Raw genomic sequence first — 15,796 nt, forward strand, 5'->3', positions numbered from 1 at the left:
ACTACTGTCTGTGACAGTGGTGATTTCTGGACAGTGTTAGCAACAGAGCTTCTGCAGAGAAGAGAAAATGCCAGGCAGTCTCTGTTGGTATTCCATGTACTGAGTACTGAGTGCAGTTTTGGGCTCCACAGTATAAGAAAAAGACATAAACCTGTTAGAGAGTGTCGAAAGAAGGGCAACAAACAAGAGGGTCTCTTTTAACAGGGGGATTGAGGTTTGTGGCAAGGTTTTGGTAGCAATTTAGGGGCTGCACTGTGCTGGACACAGCAACAGACGCACCATAAGCCAAAGTCAGACAATAAGCCAAGGTGTGTTCACGCGTGGTTTACTGTGGTTTACGTGTGGTTTACATATAGAAGAAAGTTTTTGCCTAGTGGTGAGTATACTGCAGATTTGCTGCATTGTTCTAAATTAAATAGCAAGATAAGTGATGGCATCGTAGGCTGGGAAAATATTTCTAGAGTATCAGCGCATTTTGAGCATCATTTTAACTGTTTATGCAAACATGAAGATTATTAAAATCAGTGTTTATTTATGTCTGTATGTAAACAGGTGATCATGTTGTATAGCATGCAGTAAATGGTTTGTGAATGCTGCTTGAAGAATGAAAAGAGTAAGTCAGCTCCACAAGGAATAAATGAATTTTGTTTATTTGTGCAATGCAGAGATTAGAATTAGACCAACAGCATGGAACCAAAGTCTTGCTGTGTGCCTTTTATCTGTAGGACAGTTCATGGAGGCTTCAGCAGCCCTATCTGTTTTCTAGCACTCTGAAATGTCCTCTGTGGTGCTGCACCCAGTTGAAAGCCTGCACTGATTGTGATGAACTTTCCTAACAGGAGGCACGGGTCCTTCATCGGACGCTGGCTGGGGATGTATGCTGCGATGCGGGCAGATGATGCTGGCCCAAGCACTGATCTGCAGACACTTAGGGAGAGGTGAGTGCTGGTCCTGAGGGAACTTCGGTATTGTCTGCAGACGCTTCTTTGTAAGTACTCCATTAAAAGCACAAACCCTGAATTTATTAGTGAGACTTTCTTTGATGCCCTGGTAACAGTTCCTAATGAATCAATTCATATTCAGCTGGGTGAAATCATCCCAGCCTGAAGCAGAGAAATAGGCATAGAAGGAGAAGAAATGGGGAATCCTGTCGCCATTATTTTATAAACCTTTTAGTGTAACACCCAAGTTGAGGCCAAGGGAAAACCTGCCACCGTGGGACAGTGCTCTTACCCTTCTCTTCACTACTCACTTGTCAGCAGCACGAGGTCCAAACCCCCCTGGTGCAAGCTCTTAAGCATGCATGTCACATCCCAGGATGCTGCCAGTGGAGTGTTTGGACTTTCTGTATGGATCTTATGTTGTTATTTAATGGGTGCTTAGAAATCCAACAAGGTCTAAACACAGCCTGTACTTTTAAATAATCTTGGAAGCTCAGAGATACTGGAATGGCTATCAATACGCAGCGTGATCCGTCAGAATATGTTTGCAGTTGATGTTTTTGTTTTGTTTTATTTTCCCTGTTTTTACAATCTAGCCTATGATGATAAAGGGCAGCTTGATGATAAATAACAAGCTTGGAATTCTAGGAGCTCTACACAAAATGTAAATATTCGAGATGAATTGAAATGTCTTTTAACATCTCATTATAAAGCTTTCTGCTGTCTAGACATTTGATCAGTGTAATGAAAACGTCACCATTTTTTATTCTATATCAATTTTTCCTTTCAGATTGGCAATGGGAAAAACACAAAAAACAACCAGAAGAATATCACAGAATCCTACGATGCTTTCTCGACAGGAAGGCTTGCTGTTATTCAATCCACCAGATGGGTAAGAACAAACATAAACTTTCAGGTTTTTTCCACTGAAATTTCTACTGTGTTGAATCACTAATTTGCAGTATGTTAATTCATAATTTTAAAAAGTGGATGTGAAGACAAGGTGTATGCTTATACAAAAATAAAAAGGTATGCAGATGGGCGCAAAGACTAGTAGTACAGAAACATTCCCTGAGACCTAAATAAAGCCATGTACTAGAATGTAGCTCTTGATAAACTCTGTAAGCCTTGGGTACCAGAGTCAGTAATGTTAGAATAGACAGTCTTGTAGCTTATTGCTGTAATTTGTAATAAAGGGCACTAACATTTGTTAACTTGTAATTCTCATTGTAGTTTAGAAGCCTTTTGTTTATTAAAGAAACTGGCACTCCCTAAGTTTTGAAAAGAGCATAGATTGAGAAAATAATTGTTATTGCTAACTACAGATTGCAGTTACTCTAGAATGTTTGACAGTCACGGTATTTACTGTATATTGTTCCCACATTCTTTATGGTCTCATTTTTCTTTGATTTTGTGTACGTGTGTCTTTTTTTCACTATGAAAACAGCACAGGTGGGTGTTGGAGAGGGGAAGTCAATTGGAGAATGGTTTGGACCAAATACAGTTGCTCAAGTACTAAAGTAAGTGAGATCATACCAGTCTCATTCAGAACGTACTCCCCTGGGGCAGCCAAGAGAAGGCCCAGGCAGAGTTTTGAAGGCTGCATCTCCCCCTGTCCCACAGTCAGGAATGTACTTGCCATCTCTTTACAAGTGCAGCATGGAATGTCATGCCACAGCTCGGTGTGCAGGTACTGAGTTGGGAATGGGTGACCTCTAAATTTTAATAAAGGAAGAGCCTGAGGAGAAGAAACTGCAGGAAAGTCTCCTGCTATGCCGTCTGCATGCCCTCACCAGTCACACCACAGATGTATATTCCTTTCTGCACAGTGGCACAGCTCTGGCAGGTCGAGAGTGCCACCGTGTAGGTCGGAGTGGTGGTGTGAAACATCAGAGAGAAGCCATCTCGGCTGAGGAGGGAACTGAGCTGCAATTCCTCCCTTTCTGAGCAGCAGTTCTGCCAGCAAGGCTACTGGATAAAGATGGGCAGCTCCTCATAGTCTGGGAGCCACACTGAAAGGAACTGAGGCTGCTCAGTTCTCCAGGGGTACGTGGAGGTGTCTTACCTCAGGCAGGGGCTAGGCTACAGGTCCTGCGAGCTCAGCAGCAAGTCTTTGACACCCTGGAACAGGCACATGATCTGAAGAGGGAGGGGAGCTGAAGCATGCCCTGGACTCCAGATCTTTCATGGCCAAGTTTTTCATGGTGAAACGCTCACCCCCATTTCTTTCTGGCTTATTTGAAACAGCTAATTCTGCCAGTGCAGCTTAAGAGTGTAGCTCCCTTCCCCAAAGGTTTGGATTTTGCAGAAGTGGACATAAAACTGTGTGCTGCTGTCTCCCACTGAAATTTTGGTGCCCCAAACCCTTAGCTGATTTAGCTTTTAACGCCCCATTTCTGCTGTGCACGCAGGCTCAGGCAGAAGTAATTCCACTGAATTCAGTGGAATTTCTTAAGCAAAAAGTAATCTGCAAAACTGGCATAGGAATTTTTTTCTTTTCCAGATGAGAAAAGACACAATTGGGCAAGAACCCAGTGCAGAGACTGTCGAGTGCAATAAAAAGTAATAAACTTGATGTAGTTGAACTGTTACTGTCACTGCACTTAGCAGTAAGACAAAACAGTTTGCACATGGTGCAGCGCATATGTTTTTCCTGGTACCACTCAGTACCTATTTTTCTAAAGATATTAAACATTTAATGTTTAAAGTTTTCTTTTTCTTACATGGAGACTTTAAAAAATGCAGAAAGGATGTTTTTTCTTAAGAAAAAAAAAATAAATAAATGGTTCTGAGTGTAAAGCTACCCTTTTGATCCAACTAGTTTATATTAATTAGTACCTTAATGTTTTCTAGGAAGCTTGCTTTATTTGATGAATGGAATTCATTAGCAGTTTATGTATCTATGGGCAATACGGTGGTCATTGAAGACATCAGGAAGTGACACCTCATCAGTTTTCTGGTAACAGTTTCTGATTTGACTCCATTTGCCAGCATGTATCTAAACATGAACAAATACTTGGGGGGCCATGGGTTTGTCTTGCAAGGGTAAGAAGAGGGAAGAAGGACATACAAACTCAGTTGTGTTTTTTTGATCCCTGATGCCAACTTCGTGCTCACATCACTGGATGTGAAGAGCTCCTTGAAGAATTTCTACTGTCATCATTGCTGCCATTTCATTTCTCTGGCGTTTTATAGGCAAAGCTTGACACTATTAATAACATTAATAGGACATGTCACTGCAGTCTTAAATTGTCATCCCCCAATCATTGATCTAACGTCTCACTTGGACGTGCCAGCACATACTGTCTGCTAGAATTACTTCTACTAAATAGCTGTAATTGCCATGCCCGGCTCGTTTTGTCTTGGGTGCCCTATAAAGATCCCTGGCAAACTAGCTTAATTCACTACTGAGAGGAAGATCTGCTTTGTGTTCCTCTGTGCGTTGACTGATTTCTAGTTTTATTCCCGCAGAAAAAACGTGCTGGTCCCCTCCTCAGAGCAGCAGCGCGTCCCACAGCAGTGCACATTTGCACAGAAGTGCTCTTGGCCGAAGCAAGAAGGCAGGAGGACTCTGCACAGGCTGGAAAGCCCTCTTGCTTATTATACCTCTACGACTAGGGATAAATCACATAAATCCCGTATATATTGATGCATTTAAAGTAAGGTTTTCTTTCAATTCATTGCTCGTTACTGTCAAATAAGTTTGGGTATCTGTGATGTCAGTAAAGAAATGAATGACAATTTCCTTTATTCCTTTTGAACTCCTAGGAATGCTTTAAGATGCCACAGTCTTTGGGAGCATTAGGAGGGAAACCAAATAATGCCTTTTATTTCATAGGATTTTTAGGTAAGGAAAAAAGAAACTTATTCCAAATGTGCAGATGATCAAAAGAGAACATTTTTTGAAGGGGAAATAGTAAGGGGTCTAAGCGTGAACCTCTAGAAGTAAAGAAAGATGAGAATAGAATAAAATAAATGAAGAAGCATATCTAAAAGAGTTTAGAAACAGTATGAGATGATCCTTAACAGGAGCAGAAAGTTAACAGCAAAGCTAGGTGTAAAAATAAGTGATGACATCAACAAGAGCAACATACTGAGAATAGCTGATAGCATTTGACAAGTGTATTGGTCAAATGTCACTTTTATTTTCTTGTATTTCAAAACTGTTTCTGATAGCAGTATCTTTTTCACCTTTTGCATACCTTCTGTTATTAAGTATTGCTCTAATTAATTTAAAATGCATTCCTTCAGATTTCACCCCACTTTGGGCCAAAATTTTGCAACCCTATTTTGTCCTTTTGTAAAACCTAACCTGTTTTAGTTAGGCTTTTTTGTTCCAATTTCTGAATGAATGCCTAATGGGATTACAGATTGCATCTGTGAACATCCTGTACCTTTTAATCTGTCAAATGTTAGTGTTTACAACACTTGAGATTTAAAAAAAAAAAAAAAAAAGTACTGGATCTCACATGGAAAAATAAAAGTATGTGACAAAGATAGAACATAACCAACCAAAAAATTACAGTAATAGGTGACAATAGGAAGTTATACTAAATACCCTGTGGGAAACGCTGTGTCTAAACCTTCTGATTCTCTTAAAGAATCCCTAGCTGGAAAGTCTAGATTATACTGACTGCAATGGCAATCTAATTTCTATTTTACAGTTCTGGACCAAGTGCTTATTAATGTCACTTGCTTATTTTTAACATACGGCTTTTACCCATCCAGGCAATGAGCTGATCTATCTGGACCCTCACACCACTCAAAGCTTTGTAGATTCAGAAGAAAATGGCACGGTTGACGATGAGAGTTTCCACTGCCAGGAAGCCCCACATAGAATGAAGATCATGAATTTGGACCCTTCAGTAGCTTTAGTAAGTGTCAGGAAATCTTGAATGCATGTACTTTATCTCAAAGTAATGTCTCTCTACATTGGTAAGGGCAGCAATGCATCTCCTTGAACAGAACCAAGATCACAAAGCTGTCTTCTGTGATCAACACATAGTAGTTTGTACATAACTACATGGAGAATCTTAGGGCAAGTGGGGAGCTGTCTGTACTGTAGGGAGCTCGCTTTGTTTTCTTTACTGAGCAGCTTTTACTTCTTTCAAGAGGCATTATAATGGTCAGAGCAAGGAACTGAAACAGGTTTACGTGTTTTATTCTATCACTACTTTATGTTTGGTCACCTCTAGACAAGTTACTTAAACTTACTTTATATCATAAGTTGAAAATGTTTAAGTGGAATTATTGTATTTCACCCCAAATTACAAATACAAATGTATTATTTGTAATTCACCCAAAATGTCATGGGGGACTGTGGTATTTGAAAAAATTGGATCTGATCCCATGCCAGTATCCTGTGATTGGGTGATTGGCAGTTGTCACCAGTGGGATGTGTTTCTAAAGCTTTAAACAATCTGTAAAGATACCGGTATCTGTCATTCATTCACATACCTGTTTTTTAATACTGCTGCTTTTTAGAAAGTTTTTTTGTTTTTTTTTGTTTTAATACTTAACTACGTAACTGTGCAAAATGTGGCATGATGCAACGAGACAGACAAAATCATAATGAAGAGCAAATATTTTCAGTATAGATACCAGAATGGAAATGTTCCTTAGGTGGTCCATCATCTACAAGTTTTCAGCTTCTGCTGATACCTGGACTGTAGGAACTGGGTGGCGCTCCATGGAGGAGCACACAGGAGCTGCTGCTATTTTTTGCTTGACTATTTCGTTAGGGGTTTGCAGGGCCTTGTTCTCCCCGTGGGTTCTCTCCCTAGAGCTGCCACATATTTGGAGTCTTATATCTACTGATCGTACAGGGCATTACTGTATCAGAGGTCAAACCGCCTTACCTGCTGGTACCACATACCTACCATCTGCAAAGGTAAAACTCTGTGTGTTTGTTTTTTCCCCTAAGGGCTTCTTTTGCAAAGAAGAATGTGATTTTGATAACCGGTGTAGTCTTGTACAAAAGGTAAGAGTGGGAACTTAGCATCTCGATTTGTTCTTTATAAAGTCTGGTTTTTATTGTTTGTTTTTTGTAAAATTTTCCTTTGCATTTTCCTTTGTATACAAATTGTATGAGCCATGGAGAAGAATGCATTAAAGCATCAGGGTAAGGCAATACTACTGAATTGCTAATTGGAAATTGTTCAGCACTTTACCAGCCACAAACCCTGCCAGTTGGAAAATGGGTGTAAACATCCACACTTGAAGGTGTTACTGGGTGACACTTGCTTTTAACTTCTAATTCTCACTAAATGACTAAGGTTTAACTGCCATATTGTAGTGATGTATCAATGATTTGCTTCCTGATCCTTTTTTATTGTTTGACATAATAGGTTGCGTGTTCTAATTATGACTGTTAGTCCCTGCTATCTTAAAGATCTGATTCTGTAAGCGCTGCAGGCCTCTAGCTCCTGCTGATCTAGGGAGAACAGAAGGTGCTGGCTGCCACAGGAAACAGACTTGAGGATGTTTCTGCATGCAGCTGTTAAGCTAAGCACCAGACGTCTGAATGTAAAGTACCATCAACCTCTAAGGGCATTTATTTAAAAAAAAAAAAAAAATCATCTAAGGAAAACAGTTTGTAAATAACTGAAATACAGGACAGAAGGTAACTTCTCTTTGAAGAGGAATAGCGTTTGGCTTCAGGAACACCTTTTTTCCTGACCAAAACCTGTCCTTCAAAATCTGATGCGTTTTTTTTTTTTTTTCCCCTTTGGAGGAGCTGATAGATCTGTCTTTTGTGCTATTGATCAACAGAAAACTTGAGGAGAGTTCTATGCAAGCAACTTTCTTTTAAAAAGCAGAAAATATTGTACATTCCTAGTGTGCTTGCTACCTGTAAACAAAATTACAGGTTTGCAGATATCAAAGCTGATATCAAAAGATGATAAGACTGATAATTTGTAGTACAGTTCAAGAGATCTGTCTTCCAGATGTGTTTTAACTAGGGATGTATTACAGAGACCATGGTGCTTGGATTTCACAGTATGTCTGTATAAAGACTTTTTTTTCCTGATGGACATGCGTAATTAAAAAACACTTTCAATTAAGCAGACACGTTTTGTGTTTGAAGCGTCTCCCGAGCCAGCTTTTAAAATGAAAGCATTCTGTCCTCAGGAGATTCTAAAGCAGCAGAGTCTACGGATGTTTGAGCTGGTCCAGAAGCACCCGCCACACTGGCCTCCTTTCATACCTCCAACAAAACCAGAAGTGACAACCACAGGAGCAGGTAAGGCACCGATTAAAAGCCTAATTGTGCAATGTTATGTTCCTCGTTAGCAAATAAAAGAATAATCACAGGTAGAATAACTATCCTTTGTGAGTGTCAAGCAATATATAGCAGGCATGTATCCAAACAAGCCATACAATTGCTAGCACAGATTTTTTTTTTTCACTCTTACAAAGTACTTTTCTGGAATGCGTCTTTCAAAGTTTTTTTTTTTAAGTGAACAAAATCAGGCATGTCTTTAGAAGAATTTTTTTCTTTATCTTTTTTTACAGAACTCATTGAATCTACTGACAAGCTATTTGAATTGGAAGAAGAATTTGAAATCCTGAGTGTGTGAAGGAAACTGTGGTGACTCTTCTGAGTGTTGAATATATTGGTAATATTATTGCATTGACTTAAACAGCCATGTTAGCCCCGAAGTGCCTGAAATTATGGATAACAGAGCACAGAAATCTAGTAGCATCCAAAACTCCAAGGGCAGTTTAACACACAAGCTTCCCCGGATGGAAAGGCAGTAAGAGATCTTGTGATAAGATGCTTAAAGGGAATCTCTTTTTAACGTACCTTACGTGGAGACAAACGGGCCTTTGAGATTAAGGCAAAAATACATGTATCACTGGGCACCATGTTTGGAGAAAGGGATAACCCAAATGGATATTTCTTGCTCTCATATAATAATGCAATAGTTTAGTTCTTCAAGCAAAACAGTCTTCAGTTCAGGAGGATGTTTACTTCTGTTCCCTCCTGTGGGCTGCGTCATAGGAAAAATACATTGTCTTGTTTAAAAGATTGACTGGATCAGGAGAAAATTGTTTCCTTGTTAAATATTTTAACATGTATTTGAGCAACCAGACTTTATTACAAAAATGTTTCTGTAAAAGGAACTATGTCTAATGGACACATTTTGCAATAGCCTTCCTGTTTCTGGGAGACCTCAAGAGGAACAGGAGCCTCAAATAGTTGATACAGATCACAACCACTGTTATAGTTATGGTATATTTCACCTTGACCTTAAAATTCAAATGATTAAAACTTAGGTTATTTCTTTCCGAGTTAAAACGAGTCAAAGGTGGTTTAACTGTACCTTATTTATTTTAGAATAGATTTACACAAGTTTCTCTGTTACAGCACTTTATCTGTGCATCTAATAAATTTCTTAAGCTTTTCTTAGGTTGTATGCTGCTATGTTTGGTTAATTTGTGTGAACTAAATATAAACCAGGTGATCTTAAAACTTAATATAGAAGCGTACACAGATTACTGAATTGTTGCTTTTTGACTTCTTGCCTTTTGAAATCTGTTTTGGTAGAAGTGCCTTAACCCTACAGGTTTATCAGAACAGCCTGGGCAGTTTTATTTCTAAGGCAGAGAATCTCTCTCTAGCAGCCATAAGAAAAACAGTTCAGAATAAAGAAAGGCAAAGATTTTTAATCCATGCTGAAGTTCCTTTTCACTATCAGACAGTCCCCCTTGTGGTCATGTTGTCATGCTAGTGTAATGAACATGAATTGCAGACTTTCATCTTCACCAATAAATGACAACATAGAGAAATACTGAATATTGTCTCCTCTCACTTGCACCTCTCGATCAGGGCCACTGTTTTTTCAAACAAAAGAGTTAACGAGATCCTATTGCATCTTGTTTAATGTTTATTAACTACAGTTTGGAAACCACAAACGTAGAAAAAAAATATCATTTCCTTATTTTATTAAAACATATATAAAACATATATAAAACATATATAATATATATATATAACACATATTGTGTTGTAAAGCACACAATTCCCTACCAATGACAACAAAAAAATCATCTAATTGAGCATGCAGTTTTCATTAACCTGTTTTTTTTTTTGTTTCTTTTTTTTTTTTACAAATACCCAACAACACATACACATGTGTTGTGTTGTGTTTTTTTCCATCATTTCTCACTGAAGCAATACCCATCCCGTATCAGATCTGTGTCATTACTCTAATTTTTGTTCCTAATGTACTTGAAAAACTTCTTAACTCTATTGATTGCAACAGTGGACTTTTTTCCCTCCGATCTTAACTCCATTTATCAATTACTTATTCTCTTAAAATCCTGCTTTTAAGAGATGGTTAGGTATTCACCATCTCTCACTCTTATTTATAGATTTTCTATTCTTTTTCAGTAGTTCAGCCCTAGTCAACTCGGAGGTGTCATGTATTTGGCAATTTTATTTATGGTAGCACTCCCCTCCCCTCCCCTCCCCTCCCCTCCCCTCCCCTCCCCTCCCCTCCCCTCCCCTCCCCTCCCCTCCCCTCCCCTCCCCTCCCCTCCCCTACCGTACACTCTTTTGATTATCTCCCCAATTTTGCCTCCCCTTTCCTCCCCCCCATCCCCTCCCCTCCCCTCCCGTCTCCTCCCCTCCCCTACACCCCCTCCCCTATGCTCCCTGTCCCTACACTCTGTACACTCCCCTCCCCTATACTACCCTACACACTCCTACACTTCCCTCCCCTATCCTACCCTAAACTCCCGTTCGCTACACTACCCTACATTACCCTATGCCCCCCTCCCCTACACTCTCCTACACTCCCCTCCCGTATCCTACCCTACACTCCCCTAAACTCCGATCCCCTACACTACCCTATACTCTCCTATGCTCCCCTCCCCTCTAACACGCTACACTACGCTATGCTACCCTACCCTACCCTACCCTACCCTACCCTACCCTACCCTACCCTACCCTACCCTACCCTACCCTACCCTACCCTACCCTACCCTACCCTACCCTACCCTACCCTACCCTTCCCTACCCTACCCTACCCTACCCCACCCTATCCTATCCTATCCTATCCTATCCTATCCTATCCTATCCTATCCTATCCTATCCTATCCTATCCTATCCTATCCTACCCTCCCCCTGCCCTCCCCTCCCCTCCCCTCCCTTCCTTTTATTCCCTCCCCTTCCCTCCCCTCTTGTCTTCTTCTCTCCTCTCTTCTTTCTTTCGGGTAACTTCAAATCGCTTCAGTCGTTCTCATAGCTCCTGTCCCTGGCTGATTCACGGGAACCCATCAGCAGCAACCAGAAGCGCTCCAGCTGCTGTGTCACTGGTCGAGCAACAGTCTCCAACTGGGAATCGCTGACTTCGTTGTGTGGCTCAGACAGGTGCCTTGCAGTTCCACCGTGGCCTGGACGTTTCCTCTTGCTGTGTCCCCACCTACAGCGCACTTCTGCTTAGAAGCAGCAGCAGGCTTTGCAAGATGTCCCACTCCTTCCATTTTCAGTGGTTTAGCTTGGCTAGCCGGGTGGTGTCTGTCAATAGAAGACAACAACGAGATTTGGGTTAGAAACAGCTAACTGAGTAGTTCCTTTGCACAAGGGCAAGGAATATCTACCCCTTCCTACTGGAGGCTGCAGTGTCAGAGATAATGACGGGTCCTTCCGAGAGCTTTGAAATATCCCTTGGGGATGCTGAGTCCAGAGGACCAGAGCAAACCTGTCTAAAGTACACCGTGGAATCACTCGGAATGACTTCCTAGCAGAAGCATGTGTCTGATACAGCTTCAGCTGCTTGCAGTGTTCTTCTTCACCTCGTACCTAAATTCAGATGAGAGATCTCAATGAAGATGGAAAGGTTGAGAAATAGAGAAATTACTGATGTGCTTTGAGAACTTCTAAGGACTGAGTACTGCATCAATCCAATGTTGTAACATTAAGGATTGGTTAGAAAAGCAAACGTTAAAAACAAGGAAAGGGGAAGAACAAGTAAGCTTTCTTAAAGTATCTATTCTATTTAAGGTATCTTTAAAGAAGTAAATAAGTACTGAAATATATATGCAGATAGAGAGAGAGAGAGAGAGAGAGAAAGAGAGAGATACAGAAACCTAAGAGTCTGCTGTGCAGGTTAGCTTCTTGCTCTCTTTTCTAAAAGTCACAGTGAATGCAGCATCTGTGTGCGTTACAAGCATTACCCTCAGTCCAGCACAGGTACACACGAGAGGTCAGCCTGCAGGTTGCGGAGGCAAAGCAACTGCTCTGGCTGGATGTGAAGAGCCAAGACAGAAGTTGCTGTCAGGGAAAAGATACACAGAGGGGATGAAAAAGACGGAGTGTGCTTCCGACCTTCACAACTTCTAAGCAAGCGGAGATGAGGTTGTGGAAGAAGCAAATAAGCTGTTGATCTAGAAGCAGCCTGAAGATTGTCCTTAAGCAGGGCCTTGCATTCTTCATTTTTACAGCATTGCTTGCCTTCAAGTGCACGACGATGATTTTATGAACTTTCTACCACTACAGAAATGCACCGGATTCTTTCACAAAACTTACGGGTGGTACTTGGCAATATTGGTCAGCATTCTCTATTTCCTTCTTCATCTCAATTCTCTTTTGGCCTGTGAAGCTTTCCAGATCAGAGGAGAAGATCCACGGTAATACGGAGCTTTGGATACTGCAAAGGAAACGAAGAATCCTACTGACAACTCTTTTCAACCTCGCCTGCAAGCATCACAGAAAAGAACACCGAAAGAACACCGCTTTATCATGGGAAGCATAAATTGGAGCATAGGTGTCCTATAGCTGAAGCGAGGTGAAGCAGGTTCCACACAAGGTGAAGGAGCACACCCATAAGCATTTCCATAAAGCCGTGTTTTCAAACAAAGGGTTAAGATTTAGATTTTCTTACAAGTGAAGAATGAAGAAATAAAAGAAAAAGAAAATTACCAGGACATCCAGTTTTCCTCTAGCTTGCTTTGCTTCTTTCCGAATCTGAGTCTGGAGTGACAGTCAGGGAGCAGCGTTGTGCAGAAATGCCAAAGCCTCCCCAGCTGGTTGTACCTTCATCAGCAAGGGCTTTGATACTGCTGCCTCCTCAGCAACATCAGCCATTTCCGAGGAAAGCTGGTGTCCATCAGGTCAAATAGGAATGGGAAATCCCTCTTGCCACAACTTCACACTCACACCAGAGTTGGCAGGACAGGCCGATGGACAGAGAAGCGTCTGCAAGAGTGTTAGAAAACAGACTTTAGATTTCCGTCAACCCAGGAAGAATTACTTGCTCATCCCTTCAAAGTGAACTCCGAGTAGAAGGAGGGGATCCCAAGCTGCATTCCTGACATCTATGCTGCAAAGTCATCCAATGGGACATGTTACTGGACCAGCCTGTTACGAACAGAAACAGGACTTTGAGGTTATGCTGTTGGATTAGAATTAAGCTCAAAGAGTTAGTCCTTTGACGTGTTTTTGTTTGCAAGTGTTTTCACTGCTTCCCAGACAATGTCTCCAGCAAGCTAGCTGCTTGCTTCATTTGTTCTGTTCTGTTCTGTTCTGTTCTTTTTGATTCTGTTTTGTTTTGTTTTCTCAGCCAGGATTCTTAGAGAAATGAGATTAAAGTGATCATATTGTATGTCCACCCATCCCTCCCTCCCCTTCGCTTGTCCAGAGCTTTTACCTCGTCCAGCAGCTTGAATGAACTCGGTCCTAGGCGCAGTTGTGTCCAAGCCATTCTGTTCCTAGACGTGTTGTGAGAACAGACAGCTAAGTAGTGGGGAGAGGACGTGCTGCTGTCTGCAGTGTGACCTCAGCGCTTACCAAACAGTAGGGAATACACAGAGAAGGGCCTTAGGAGAACTTCAAGCCCCAGATACGTTTTATGTGGAAACCATATTTCCCAAGATAACACTGGACGCAACTGCATAATCAAAAGGGATTCATTTCTTGGTTCATTCAACTCCTAGGTTTTAGTTTTAAAACATGTCTGTCTTGGCTTAAAGCACTCTTCCAATCTCTATTTCCAGTTCCTAGGATTTCCTGAAATAGGGAATCCCATTTTTTTCTTTGTACACTCTCCCAGCCTCTTTGTTTTCCTCTCCCCAAGAAACTTAGCACTGCTCTCTTCATACTTGACAACTAGATATGGAGCTGTATCAGCCAGAAGGAAGTTTCCTTCACACTTTCTGCTTCTTACGGTATCTGGGCTCTTACCTTTACACTTACTCACCCTTCCTACATTAGCACAAAGAAAGCTGTTTGGGAGATCTGATGTCTTGTTTTCCAGAAACTGCCCTGAATCACCTTTACGAGAGCTGTCCCACGCTGCGAGCACAAGTCTTGCAGTCTGGCCAGATATTTGCCTTCTAAGTCAATAACCAAATCTGTTACAAAGGTAAGAACATGTAATTAATGGAAAGGAAATCCTTTTATCCTTTTATTTTGATCCAAATTCACTTTTTTTTTTTTTTTTCTAGTCCAAGAATGAATCGTGGAGAACCACCAAAACTCAGGTGAGAAATGAAATGACAAATGTTAAGGTCAGGAAGCTTGCCCACTGCCATTGCTACCCTGAAAGCAGATGGAGTGCATCTTCATACGCCACAGCCTGAGACACTAGTCGACAGGCCAGCCCGTGTGAGGAAGTCCATTGCTGCCTGAATTTTAACATGACAGGGGGACTCTTAAGCCTCTTGTTTATGCTTTAGTACTTGCGGTCTATGGGAGGACCACAGCACACTCTTCTCTGTCTCCCCTTATTTGTTGATCGTCTGTAGGAAGAAGAGAACGTGCAGAGGCCCTCACCCGTACATTGGGTCTGTTCTCACTCTGTGCAGCTCCATCATTGAGCAAAGTACCAACCTTGAGGCTTCTGTAAGGACTTGACACAAACTACAGAATACTACAATGAAGCATTCACAACAAAACCACATTTTTTTCCGCAGCCAAGCATCAAAACACTTACAGAAGGGCATGGTCCCTCTCTGTGCACCTCAAGGGGAGATCCACAAATCCTCACGTGGTTTCATCGCATCCAGCACCCTTCTCTGTGCCTCCCAGCTAAACGTGCACAGAGGCAGCTGTTGCCAAAGTGCTGTGGTGACACAATTCAGTTCTGTTTCTGAAGTCATCACCGCAGGCGCCTCCCAGTGACGGCACAACACTCTCTGTTGCTAATGCGTCTGTCTCAGAAACAGCTAGGGAAGTACCACTATGCCCAAACTGACTTGAATTAGAGTAGTTCCCAAATTATTCTCTGCTCCCCTACATCTGTGGAAGGTGGGTGATCAATCTTTTCCTTGAGAAAGGACTACAGAGCAAAAGAGCTTGATTCTGAGACGTTGCCCGTCCTTGTAGAGCAGTTCACCTTTGATTTCCATGTCAGAAAAAAGAAGGTGAAATCAACAATTCCCTTCCTCTGAGCTGGGAATAGGAAAGAAGCCCAATTCTCCAGGAAGCCTTCAAAAGGAAACTCTGCATTTCTTTGTTAAACACCTTGTTTAATTTCTTGAAAGAAATCTTTCCCAGGACTTTGCAACTGCGGTGGTTCAAAGCGGGTGGGCAGCCGAGTTCCACCACGGCCGCTCTCTCACTCCCCCTCCTCAAAGGGAAAGGGGGAGAAAATACGATGCAAAGGGCTCCAGGGCTGAGATAAGGACAGGGCGATGGCTCAACAAGTATCGTGACGGGCAAAGCAGACTCAGCAGAGTGACCCTCAGGGTCCCTCCCTGCCCCTGCTCCCCGTGGGGTCCCTCCCATGGGATGCCGCCCTTCCCCAGCTGATCCCACACGGGCTGCCCACAGGCAGCAGCTCCTCAAGCACTGCTCCCACACGGCTCCGTCCCACGGGCTCCATCCATCCATCCATCCATCCCCCAGG

General features: G+C 41.9%; 1 protein-coding gene across 1 annotated transcript; it reads left to right on the top strand.

Moving 5' to 3' along the window:
- Nucleotides 1-213: 213 nt before the first annotated feature.
- Nucleotides 214-8,692, top strand: LOC140000924 (cysteine protease ATG4A-like; the record flags this gene model as incomplete). Its single annotated transcript, XM_072032031.1, has 9 exons — nt 214-376; nt 840-938; nt 1,732-1,833; nt 2,389-2,461; nt 3,795-3,870; nt 5,675-5,815; nt 6,865-6,921; nt 8,073-8,184; nt 8,457-8,692. Coding segments are annotated over 9 exons (888 nt in total), but the record flags the coding sequence as incomplete, so codon positions are not given.
- Nucleotides 8,693-15,796: the final 7,104 nt, after the last annotated feature.

Source organism: Anas platyrhynchos, chromosome 35, assembly GCF_047663525.1.
Source record: "Anas platyrhynchos isolate ZD024472 breed Pekin duck chromosome 35, IASCAAS_PekinDuck_T2T, whole genome shotgun sequence".
NCBI lineage: Eukaryota > Metazoa > Chordata > Aves > Anseriformes > Anatidae > Anas > Anas platyrhynchos.